We start from the raw sequence: 12243 nt of genomic DNA, 5'->3' as shown, positions 1-12243 counted from the left end.
TAACCGACATCTTAATATTTTAAAGAAAAAGCATTTTACCATCCACAGACTCTTCAAACTTCAAACCGTTACCTTCAAAGGTGACACACCTAGAAACAAGCCTGTGCTAACACTAACTTTAAAGTAGTCTCTGCTAACTTTAGCTAACTGAAATAAACATAAAGGGAAAAATAAAATCCCCAAAATATTCACACTAAAATACAAGAAAATATTTTGTAATGTATTTCAAATAGACTTGATTAGAAAGGTACAAAACTAAAAGTTCAAAGCAAATGAGGCAAAGACAGAACTTTGTTAAAACAATCAAGTTTAGAGAAGCAATGCTAACTGTATTACTGTGTAGTTATCCTCAGACTTCCAATATGCAAGAGACCTCGGTTTGGTTTTTTTGGCACTTGTCTCATGAAATCTTGGTGGCACATGTATTTATTCAAATAATTACGATTAGCCAACTTTATTGCTGGGTGCCCGTTAAGAGACAAGAATATAAAGCTTTGCTGTCAGTCTAGAGAGATTAGTAATATTTATGAAAAAAGATAAGGTACAAGATTACATGCTAATTATGGGCACTGAGCTGAATGTACCTGCCCTGAGAGACTGATTCTGACAGGGCAGTGACTTTATCCCTAACCCACACCACTAATAACTTACCATCTGAGGGTGTCAAATAAACTGTCGAATCAGTAAATGAGAATTCAGAAAACTGGGTGATTACAAAGTTTCATTTAAAGACTTCACAGATATTGGACTTTAATAAGAGTGCCTTTCAGAAAGGGTTGACTTACATATGCAAATAATTCACTTATTATTTAAAAGTAGTAATTTCACAGTTCATAAATGTTTGGGGGCAGATAGGGTGGGTATCATAAAAACATGATTGAGAAGAAATCACTAAGTGTACCATACACACACTGCACTCTTGAAATAATGGGGATTCTCACAACTCCAGAACCCAAATAAAACAGATCTTCCTTTTGTGTTTCCCTAACATTTTCCAAAATGTCTAATTAAACGTGTTTTCCCCATTGCTTAAAAGGAATGAACAAAACGTCATAAGGCACATTTGGAAGAGGGTGACAGGGGATTCCCTGCTTCAGAATGTTGGAAGCCGCTAGTTTAAAAAGAAGCCGAAACAGATGGCCGTGCCCGGGTGGTATCTTCCCGCTGTTGTGTCTTCATTTCAGTCGAAGAAAAGACATAACTATTTCTGTGTCTTAAAACCTTAAATAGGGTAAAAATCACTTGCTGTCATTTCTTTATCTCACTTTTGAGAGAGCGTTTGTACAATTACACTAAAACACTTTACCGGTAAAAAGTCGTGCCGTGTGAGGAAGCCCCTCAAGCTTACTCCTCCTCTTCTGTGCAGCATGCCCGTCACTCTCTCAGCCAGTTACAGGGGAGCGCTCCGGCGCATCCTGGGAGTCGTCCGCAGCGGGGATTGTGGGAAGTGTAGTTTGGAGACCCCGCCCTCTTCGCCATTCCTCTAATGGCTGCTTCCAGGAAGGTAATGTACGATCTCGGCTCCAAAGGATACTTAAGATTGCCTCAGTGTATTTGTAAAATAGGGGTCATATTTGCACCTCGCCGGGACAAAGCAGGGATTCTTTTTAAAATCTTAATATCAAGTCATGGCACGAACTTGTCTCTGGGTTCGAATTATTTTTAGGTTTTTCTGTGCGGGCGAACTGACCAACTTTAAGTCTAGTTCCCCTGCTTGAACAAACTGTTACCTCTAGTTATTATCCATTCCTCTCTCTTCCGCACGACCTCTTCGCTCTGCACTGACTCTGGCTGTCTCAATAATAATAATGCTGCTGATGGTGATGGTGAGTAGTTCTTAAATCCTACCCTCTTCTGATAATAGGCTCTGTCACGTGGAACCTCTTAGCCTCAGCGATCTGGAACTCCAGGAAGGGACTCTTTCGAATCAGAATTATACGTAAATCCTTTTTTTGGTAAGTTTTCCTAATTCCCCACAACTTCACAGACTTACATGTTGTGTGACTTTTGCCAGATTTGTCTGCATTTCCTGGATGGGAGAAATCCTAAGAAAATGTAATTTTTACTCGCTAAGGTATTTTAAGTTTACAAGTGTCTTGTGTGTTTTCCCTTCTTACTTATGTTCTGTTCAGTTTGCTTAGTTGATTCACATGGTGTTGGCATGATAGGGTGTGGAAAAATTGCTGGAGTCAAGGAATTATGAAAAGGGGAGATTAGCCCCAAATGACCATCTTTAAATACCTTTTATAAACTTAACCTGTTTTTTCTACCGTTAAATGAGGAGATGGGTCTGAAATTTAAATTTAAAAGGTGTGTGGATTGTTATTTAGGTATCCATACTGAAATGGTGAGAATTTTTAATGATTCCTTTTTGTTTCCATGTTTGATTTCTAGAAACCTTCAGCCCTCAAGATCCAGATACCTGAAGATCCCAACATCATGACCTCAGTTTCAACACAGTTGCTGTTGGTCCTCGTTTCACTGCTTTTGGTGCTGCCTGCTGTTGAAGCAGTAGAAGCTGGAGATGCAGTCGCTCTCTTGTTAGGTGTGGCTCTCAGCATTACAGGCATTTGTGCTTGTTTGGGGGTATATGCGCGAAAGAGGAATGGACAAATGTGATTTTGATGGGCCTTTGCATCAAACCTTGCCTGGAAAACCTTTGTGTTAATTGAGGTTAAAAACTGAGCTTTAATGTCTAAAAGTTCCCAAGAAATAGGGTATTTTCACATTCTTGTCTCCCTGTAAATTGGAACAAATTAATATATGTTAAATGGGGAAAAAAAAGTTTTCTTCACAACAAATAATGCACTGAAAAAAGCAGTCTATAATTCATATATGCTAGTTAGAGGGTCAAAGAAGTCAGATGACTGAAATTTACATATTATTTCATAGTTTCTTGGGATTCTCAAAGCGCATGAAATCAGAAGAAGGAAACCCTTGCCCAAAGTCCTAGGAAATTGCCAATTCCTCTATCACTGAGGAGTCTTTTCTCCATATTTTTATTAGATTTTTGTTTTGTTAACTCCCAACTTAATATCAAATACAGTCAGAAATTAAAATTTTTATTTCTTGGGAGAGATAAGAAAAATGTATTCAATGTATCTCATGTTAAAATGGAGACAATATTTAATGTAAAAAAATATATTGACATTGAAATGGAGAAATTTAATGTTAAAAAAAACCTTTGTATTAACATCTCTATGATGAGAAGTTACTATATAAAATATAAACTCAGTATGTTGTAAGTTAATGTGTGATGTTCATTTCTGTTTATTTCAGGTTCTTCTTATCTTTGTATGTACTTTTATGTCAGCTTAGTGGCAGATTGCCTTACCTTAAGTGATCACACTAGCTTATAGAAACACTATCAGTGATAAGTGAGAAATGGGCAGTATCAAGGCAGAAGTCCCTGGTAGAGAATCCACAGATACAGAAGGAAAAGGTAACAGCCTACACTGATTTACACACTAACCAGATGAAACATACCCTCTCTGATCTTAACTACTCAAAGTGTCCTCAAACTAGCAATATCATCTGGGGACTTGTTAGAAATGCAGAATCTCAGACCCTGTCCAGACCAGGCAGATCAGAATCTGCATTTGTTTCAAGAGCCCAGGATCATTTGTGTGCATATTCAAGTTTGAGACTGTTTTACACTATGTGAACTAAAGAATCACCTGAAGGACTTGGAAAAACTTTCAGATTCCCAAATCTTTCTCCTAGTTGCATTGTGGTAATTTTAGGCTAGGCCCCAGAATTCTATGTTTAACAAAAGACCCTTGTGATCTTTTTGGTTCTGTAGATACAAGCTAGCAGAGAATAGTCTGAGGAAATCAAACTACAGGAGGGTCCTACTGGAAGCAGATAATTAAGTTTTTTACTGAAATAATGCATTATCCAATCTTGCTCTCCAGGTGACACTGGGGGTCTTAATTTTGATTAGAAAACAGGCAGTAGCAACCTAAAACCCTGTTTTATAGTGCAGTCCTGCAGGTGAACTCACCTGGCTTGCATGAAGGGGTTGGGCGGAGGTACAAGTGAGGCACAGCCATGCTCTACAGACAGAAACTAAATAGATCTGTTTTTGTCGTAGCTGTTTTATTTTTTCACAAGAGAATGCACTAACATTTTTTGTTCAGATAAATTGGCAGTTACACATTGTGTAATTAATAGAACTTAATTTTACATGCCTTTTTTTTTTGAAAGGTGGAAAAAGGAATGCAGATTGTAGAACAGTTTATCTTAGCTCATAAACCAGCCCATTGATACTGGCATAGAGAGGCTGCTGATTCTTCCTTATACATCTGAACTTTTTCATTGGCATTGGGAGAAATCAAAGTTAAAGTACATTTTAAATCCCAGTACGTTAGTCATTTAGTCACCTCCAGGTACTATTTTTTTTTTTTTTTTTTTTTTGAGGGAGAGAAAGAGAGAGAGAGAGAGCACATGAGAGAGGGGAGGGTCAGAGGGAGAAGCAGACTCCCCACTGAGCAGGGAGCCCGATGTGGGACTCGATCCCGGGACTCCAGGATCATGACCTGAGCCGAAGGCAGTCGCCCAACCAACTGAGCCACCCAGGCGCCCCAGGTACTATTTTTAAAATGATTGAAATAAAACTACAGGCAAACATTCTTTAATGAACAATGTATTTCCAGAAGTGCCTAGAAGGAATTAGAAAACTGCCCTTTTCTTATTTTTCCCTTAAAAGTAGAGAATTATCATGAGGTAGCGTTCAGGAATTTTGACAGAATGAAGAATACCTTCTCTATTTTTAGGTTCTTTTTTACCTAGGTTGGATTATATGGCTTAGCCTGAAAAGAACAGAAACTTAACAGTGGCTCTTAATCTTTTTAGGGCCACCAGCTCCTTCGAGAATCTGATGAAAACCATGGTCCTTTTCCTGGAAAAATGCACATACATGCTGGCATTTTTTCGATTAATTTCAAGTAGTGCACAGAGCTGAAGCCCATCAAGAAATCCCAAATTAAAAATTATTGTGCTTGTCTTTTTTTTTTTTTTTGAGATTCTTTCAAATTCTGGAACTTCTTGATTTGCTCTGATGGATAACATCTGCTGTGAAGCAGTTATAGGAGGAATGAGATTGACATATGTCCCTCAAGTGCCAGCATAATTTATAGATGTCTAGTAAATGCTTTGTGCATGTTAGCTCAGTTAAGTCCAGTTACAAAGGCAAAAAGACTAATAGTTGAAATCAACAAGAAATGCGGGTAACCCACCCATTCCTCTAATGCCCAAAATTTGTGCATTTCCTGCATCGCTTCTTTCTGGCTGCTGTCAAGATTTTTCTCTCTGTTCTTAGTTTTCAGAAGGTTGACTATGAAGTGTCTTGGCATGAATATGTTTGGGTCCTGTTTGGGGTTTGCTCAGCTTCTTAAACCTGTAGGTTTATGTCTTTTCCCAAATTTAGGTAATTTTCAGCCATTATTTTTTCAAATACTCTTTCAGCCCCATCCCCTTTCTCCTTTCCTTTTGGGACTCCAGTGACCCAGTTGTTGGATATTCTGTTGCAGTCTCGCTTGTCCCTAAGGCTTTTTATCTTTTCAGTCTTTTTTCTCTGTTGTTCAGACTGGGTAATTTCTCGTGTTCTATCCTCAAGTTCACTGATTGTTCCCATGTATGTTTTAGTTTTAAATTTTCCATTTGATTTTCTTTGTAGCTTCTATTTCTTCGATGAGACTTGCTACTTTTTCATTTGTGAAGTATCTTTGTAATTGTTCATTGAACTTTTATGATGGCTGCTTCAAAATCCTTGTCATAATTTTAACATCTGTGTCATTTCAGTATTGGCATCTCTTGATTGTCTTGTCTCATTCAAGTTGAGATCTTCCTTGGAATGATTTTCCATTAATACCCGGACATTTTGGGTATCATATCAAAAAGACTGGCTCATCTTAAAAGGTTGTATTTTAGCAGGCCTTCTCTGACAATGCTGCCTCAGGGCAAGGGAGGTTGTTGCCTCCTTACTGCCAGATACAGGTAGATGTGCAGGGATTCCTCATTACTGTTCCCCACGTGCCCTCCAGTGACCCCAAAGGTGGGGTCCAAACTTCCTACATGGCCTCCACTGGCCCATGGCCATTGGCATTTCTGGGTTGCCAGCTTCAGAGTACCTAGTACCTAGTCAGAGATCTATGAGGAAAAAGAAAATCCAGAAAATTCACTACTATGTCTTTCTTCTGGTCCTGAGGTTCCTAGCTGACCTGCCTTCTTTCCACCTTTCAGAATCTTATTGATTGATTGATTGATTGATTGACTGATTGATCATGACCTGAGCTGAAACTAAGAGTCAGTCACCCAACCGACTGAGCCACTCAGGTGCCCTTCCTTTCAGAATCTTCTTATGTTTGTTTTATACATAATGTCCAGGGTTCTTAGCTGTATTTAGTGAAAGAAATAGGAGAAAGGATGTCTACTCCCATCTTCCTGGAAGCAGAAGTCTCCTCAGCGCATATTTAAAGAGTGAATTTTCTAGAGAAAAAACGCCAGGTAAAGGATTGATTCAGGATATTTCACTTAACAGACCTTTGTCTTGTGATCCATGTCTGCCCTCTCCTCTTCACCCATCCATCATATTATTTGTTTCTGTCTTTACTCAAAAAGCTCAATTAAGGAGTATGACTAACAATGAAGAATGCAGGAGTGCAGATGAAGTTTGAAGAAAGCTGTATCCATATTTTGTCTCAGCAACAAGAGTGTAAGGACAGCTTCTTTAAAAACTGATCTGATACCAAATGTACCAACTGTGAAGGAACCAGCTAGATCCAGGAAATCTCAAAAGCTAAACATCATGTGCACCTTCACCCTCTTAGGCTTTCTAAGCTCTGCAAAAGCTTGTCAAATGCCATTTCCAACTTTGGATAAAGGAAAAATGATGTAGTTATACAGCCTGAAGCACATAATGAAGGGAGAAGAATTCTCTGTGTACAAACCATCTCCCTCCCAAAGACTCAAATACTCTCTTTGTGGTATCACAATAGAGGTGAAGAAAGAGCCTAACCTCTGAAATCCAACAGACATAGATAACCAGGCTCCACCACTTAAAATTTGATCTTGGGCAAGTCACTTCTTTTAAATTTCTGTCTCCCTATTTGTTAAATGGTGATAATAACAGCACCTACCTCATAGATAAATGAGAAATACATAAAATATTAAGTGTAAAAGGCTTGGCAGGCTTAAGGTCCTTATTACTGGTATTTGGAGATATTTTCTAGATGGGGGAAAATACTTGATAAGCATCAATTTTGTACTTATAGGGGCACCTGGGTGGCTCAGTCATTAAGCGTCTGCCTTTGGCTCAAGTCATGATCCCAGGGTCCTGGGATCGAGCCCCACATCGGGCTCCCTGCTCTGTGGGAAGCCTGCTTCTCCCTCTCCCACTCCCCCTGCTTGTGTTCCCTCTCACTGTGTCTCTCTCTGTCAAATAAATAAATAAAATCTTTAAAAAAAAAATTTGTACTTATATATTACACAAATCCCATATTAAATAGTCACTATATTTTAGTTTTGACATTTTCCCTGAGTATTTGTTTTCTTTATCATAATCTACCATTGTAGGCTTACAAACTGATAAAACTCAAAGACGTGTGAATATAAGAAAATTTGGCTTCCCTAAAACTTCCCAAATTTTGAAGAGAAAAAAAGAAAAGAATTGATCCTGTTTTAGTAATTCCCAATGTGTTGACCATAGGTCTTTACTAATTGACACAAAAGCTTAGCAGTAACTGCTTCATCATTTAAGGAGATACAAGGAATTTGATTCTGCTTGTTCTGGAAAATAGCAGATTGGGTCTATATTCCGCTAGGAAAAGTGCTCTGACAATTCTCATCTCCTTAGAAGTCATTAAGATATAAGCAACGTAAAATTTGTTCAATGTTTGTTTCCTGTAGGGAGTGGAGAGGGAGCCCTTATTTAGACTTATTGATCCCAGTCAGAATTTTTATTCTTAGGTGAGAACAGGGCCAAGTCAATAAATATGTGTATAGGAATAGCATGTTTCAAATTTTTCTAATTTTTAATAACTTCATTTTTCTAAATCATTTATGTGATTAAATAATAGACATCTAATAACTAAATGCAAAAGGCAGAAGACCAGGAAAATGTGATTGCTGCAAAACACTAAAATGTGGTTTGATTTTCCATTGATTTGTAATATAAGAGCAACAATACCCTCTCACATATTTCCACTGAGTCCATTATATATGGGTGATTAAAATTTTGAAAATATTATTTGGCACTTGATAATCTGAAATGAAATTATGAAATTTTATATACAAGAGGGTTAATTATTTTTAAAGGGCTAATCATGTAGCACTTTGTTAAACATTGGGATTATAAATATCATATTCCTCAATATTAATCAAGATAATTATGCTCTGGATAAATGTGCATAAATCACTTAACAAAAGAATTTAAAAGCAGGCATGATCACCAAGAACAGAAAGTATACCATATTCTATTTCAGATGATTTGTCAGAACAACCCTTTCATTTTAAATTACCAGGGCATTTCGATAGCAACATAAAACAATTTTATGGGTCCTGTGATGACTTGTGCCCACTCTCACTTGTTTAATCAACATTTTTCAAGACATCACTGCAATTTAGAAAGAAAAAAATAACTAACAGGCAGTTGTCCTTGAGCCAATAATTTAACCTACACAATTACTTCAGTAATGTCTAAAAGATTTCCTTGTGATAGAATTTTGTGGTTCCATAAAAGGAGTTTTACTAATTTCAAAACTAATAAAGTCTACTGTGTTAAAAATATTGTAATTACCCATTTTCATTCGGCAGCCTGAGGAGCTGATTTCCTCTTCGAACTTCTCACTAAAAACTGTAGTCTAGTCATTTGGTACATTTTTGGATTTCAATTGACTGAAGCGGGGGCAGCTCATTTTCTGTACTGAACAAGTATGATTAGGGATTGTCTCAAGAAGGAAGAATAAAAACAAACCGTAGCCCTGCCACTCCCACTCACAGCAAACATCCCACACGCTAATTGATGTTGGCCTGGCAGTATCCAGAAAGAAGCAACCTTGCAGTTTATTGAGCTCAGTCTTTTCTGGCACTACCAATGGGACTCAGCTAACAGGCACCATCTTCCCAGTGACCAAGACAGATAGTTGAGAGCATGCATAGCACCCTCCTCTCCTTCATACTCCACCTCCAAGCCATGCCTAGGTCTTACAGAATCCATCTCCAGGTTGTGCCTAGAATTCACCCACTTTGCTCCGTCCTCATGGCTCCTACCCAACTTCAGACCACCATCATATTGTGGAGGAGATCCACAGCAGCACTCTAGCTGGTCTTCTGACCTCCCATCTTAACCCTCTGTGATCTTTTCTCAACACAGCAACCAGGACCCCTATTTCTCCAGTCTAATCTCTGTCCATGACCCTCAACCTACCTTACACTCTAGCTTTCAGGCATACGTTTCTTCACTTCCTAGAAAGCACCATGTGTGTTCCCTCTCTCTCTCTCATTTTCCCTACTTCCCCTGCTTTCTACATCTACATGTTCCTTCCTCTGCCTCTAGTTTTCTCAAGTTCACCTTCCTAGCATTTCTTTAGAATGTCTTCCCTGACCCTTCCTATCTGAAATATATATTCCACTGTGTGCTTGCACAGCATTTTTTACATCTCCTATCAGGCACATACCACTCTGGATTTGAATCTGTTTGCTTATTTTGTCTCAACCAATCCCAACCTGGGATGTCAGGCTTCTAAGCTCTGTGAGGAAGGACTGGATTACTAATTCACTATGATATGTCTGGCTTCTAGCACAATGTCTGGCATATAGAAATTACTGCTCACTCAGTCTTTTATAGAATGAATATGTGATACAAAATTAACATAGCAAAGGGATGCCCCAGTCGAGGATACACAGTAGATCACTGAGCCTGTATGTGCCCTTCCTGTCCTCAAGTACAGCTCTACCAACCTTTCAGATTTTCCATGGGTAGGTCTGAGATTCAGTGCAAGATTTTACCATTTTCTTGGACATCTAAATAATAATTATGGAACATGATTTTAATAAGAATTAACATATAATCTAGTTGGGTAGTTACATACACTATTTCTAAAAACTTGCATTGGAAGATCTTCTCCTTCATCTCCTTCTCATTCTCTTACTCATTCTATCCTCCAGCAATACCAGATTCACTGAATTACCAAAATATGGCAAGGCATCGAAATATGCCTTGCCATATTTCTATGCTCATCTTTCATTTGCGTTGTAAATATCATCTCGTCCAAGAAGCCTTTCCCCAAAGAAGTTAATAATATCCATCCTCCAGAATCTGCAGTGCATTGTTTATACCTATATTAATGTATTTCATGAAGCCTTGTTTTGTGGTTATTTAGATATTTATTATCCCTTTTACACCACCACCCCCACTAGTCTTTCCCTTCCATCCACCTCTACCCCATCGCCTATATCTTAATCTTAAAATCAAGATGTGTCTTTTTATTAGTGTAAGTACTCACAAACCCTGTCCGTGTTGTTAGTTGTTTCAGTGGATACTTGTTTCTTTATTTGTGTATTGAATTTAGTTCCTAAAAACTCCTGAAGAACAGATTAAAATAGCACTGAATAAACAGATCTATATGCTGACAGAGATATAATACTGAAGCTAATATTATTGCTTTTTAATAGCACTACAGGTTGGAAGTTTTCCTTTTACACACAAATGTGTGAACTCTATCTTTCGGAAAGCAGTTGGCAATTCATATTTACTCTAAATGTCATCCTTTGAAAAATATCCACTATGAAGTAATCACAAGACAGTTGTCAACATATTGTAGTTTTTAGATGATGCTACAGGTGATGTCAGGTGCCAGGTGATGTTAGATGACAGGTGATGTCAAAGCCTACATTTCATTCAGGTGAGAAAGTTTTATCAGAAAAAAAATTAAGAAGAGGAGAAAAGATAACTGGAGCCACCAGTCCTTCTACATTTCTAAAGATAACTCTCAAATAAAGAGCCCCAAATAGGATTCCACTTCTCATCCTTAGTCATGGTGAATGGACTGTCATGGAGCCACTTCATAATTCCACCCTGCTGTCCTATTGGATCTTTCACTCAAGTGTTATGACTTTCTACTTCTGAAGAGTAAATCACTTCAGTACCCAGGTCTGACTGAAGTACAAAGAAGCAATAAAAGTATTTTTTTTCATATCCACTTGTTCATCCAAATATTTGGGTCTCTATAAAATAATTCTCTTAGGAAAATGTAGACTTAATTTTATTGATGCTGCCATTATTCAAAGAATATTTGGTACTCATGTTTGGCCTGTGACATGTTCCTTCAAATACTCCCAATGAAGGGAAGACTTTGTCATTGAACTTTTGGTTTTGGAAATGAACCAGAAGTAAATGAGAGCTGAGGCCTGTGTGCGAATAAGGTAGGTGACCAGAAAAAACCACTTGGTGAACTAATTCTCAAATTGTATGAGAGCTTTGTGGTCTCACATTTTACAGATGAAGACACTAAGGCTTGGAGAGGTCTCACATTCTACAGATGAAGACACTAAGGCTTGGAGACAACAAATTGTTGTCACAAATTTATTGTGTCAACCTAATAGCAACAGGCTTAAAAGCAGAAAACTTGTCTTTTTATTTTGCATTATTCTTAAACACTCAAGATGAAGTTTATAACACAATAGGCACTCAATACGTATTTGTAGGTTGACTTAAGGACTCTATCCACAAAATAACCCAAATGGTTTAAATGACAAAATAAAGGATTTGATAGGAAAAAAATATAATCTACTTTGGTAGCCCGGCAAAAACCAAATAGAATCAAAATAAAATTCAAATTAGTAGCATTACCATAAAAATATAAAATCAAAGCAAGGGAAGATTTTGTATGATTTTATACTATGATGGTTGTTGCAAATTTGTTTGTATATTTTAATTTTCTATATAATATTGACATAAAATGTTGCTATAGTGGTTTTTTTAAGTGAGTAGCAACACTCCTATTGCAAAGAAGAGGTTCCCCTCCCACCTTGTGCTTGAGAAGAGAGCCTACACCTCAGTGTACTCAATTACACCACCTGGGTGGTGCAGTCGGTTGGGTGTCTGACTCTCAGTTTCTGCTCAGGTCATGATCTTAGGATCATAACATCAAACCCCATGTGGGGCTCTGGGCTCCACCAGAGTCTGCTTGAAATTCTCTCTCTCTCTCTCCCTCTCCCTCTGCCCCTCCTCCCACTCACACT

At 37.9% G+C, this 12243-nt stretch overlaps 1 protein-coding gene across 1 annotated transcript; it reads left to right on the top strand.

Annotated features, from left to right (window-relative positions):
- Positions 1-1468: 1468 nt before the first annotated feature.
- Positions 1469-3245, top strand: SMIM30 (small integral membrane protein 30). Its single transcript, XM_028104925.2, has 3 exons — positions 1469-1504; positions 1865-1955; positions 2395-3245. Exon 3 carries the CDS (start codon positions 2440-2442, stop codon positions 2617-2619), a length of 180 nt encoding a protein of 59 aa, XP_027960726.1. The 5' UTR covers positions 1469-1504; positions 1865-1955; positions 2395-2439; the 3' UTR covers positions 2620-3245.
- Positions 3246-12243: the final 8998 nt, after the last annotated feature.

This window comes from Eumetopias jubatus, unplaced genomic scaffold (genome assembly GCF_037043125.1).
Source record: "Eumetopias jubatus isolate StellerSeaLion01/CBP00866 unplaced genomic scaffold, mEumJub1_p1.0 scaffold_14, whole genome shotgun sequence".
Taxonomy (NCBI): Eukaryota; Metazoa; Chordata; class Mammalia; order Carnivora; family Otariidae; genus Eumetopias; species Eumetopias jubatus.
The sequence above is the reverse complement of the archived record's forward strand: the minus strand, read 5'-3'. Positions and strand labels throughout refer to the sequence as shown.

Bases quoted from the DNA above. Each gene is read 5' to 3' on its own strand.
- SMIM30 (XM_028104925.2), top strand. From the start codon at position 2,440: ATGACCTCAGTTTCAACACAGTTGCTGTTGGTCCTCGTTTCACTGCTT.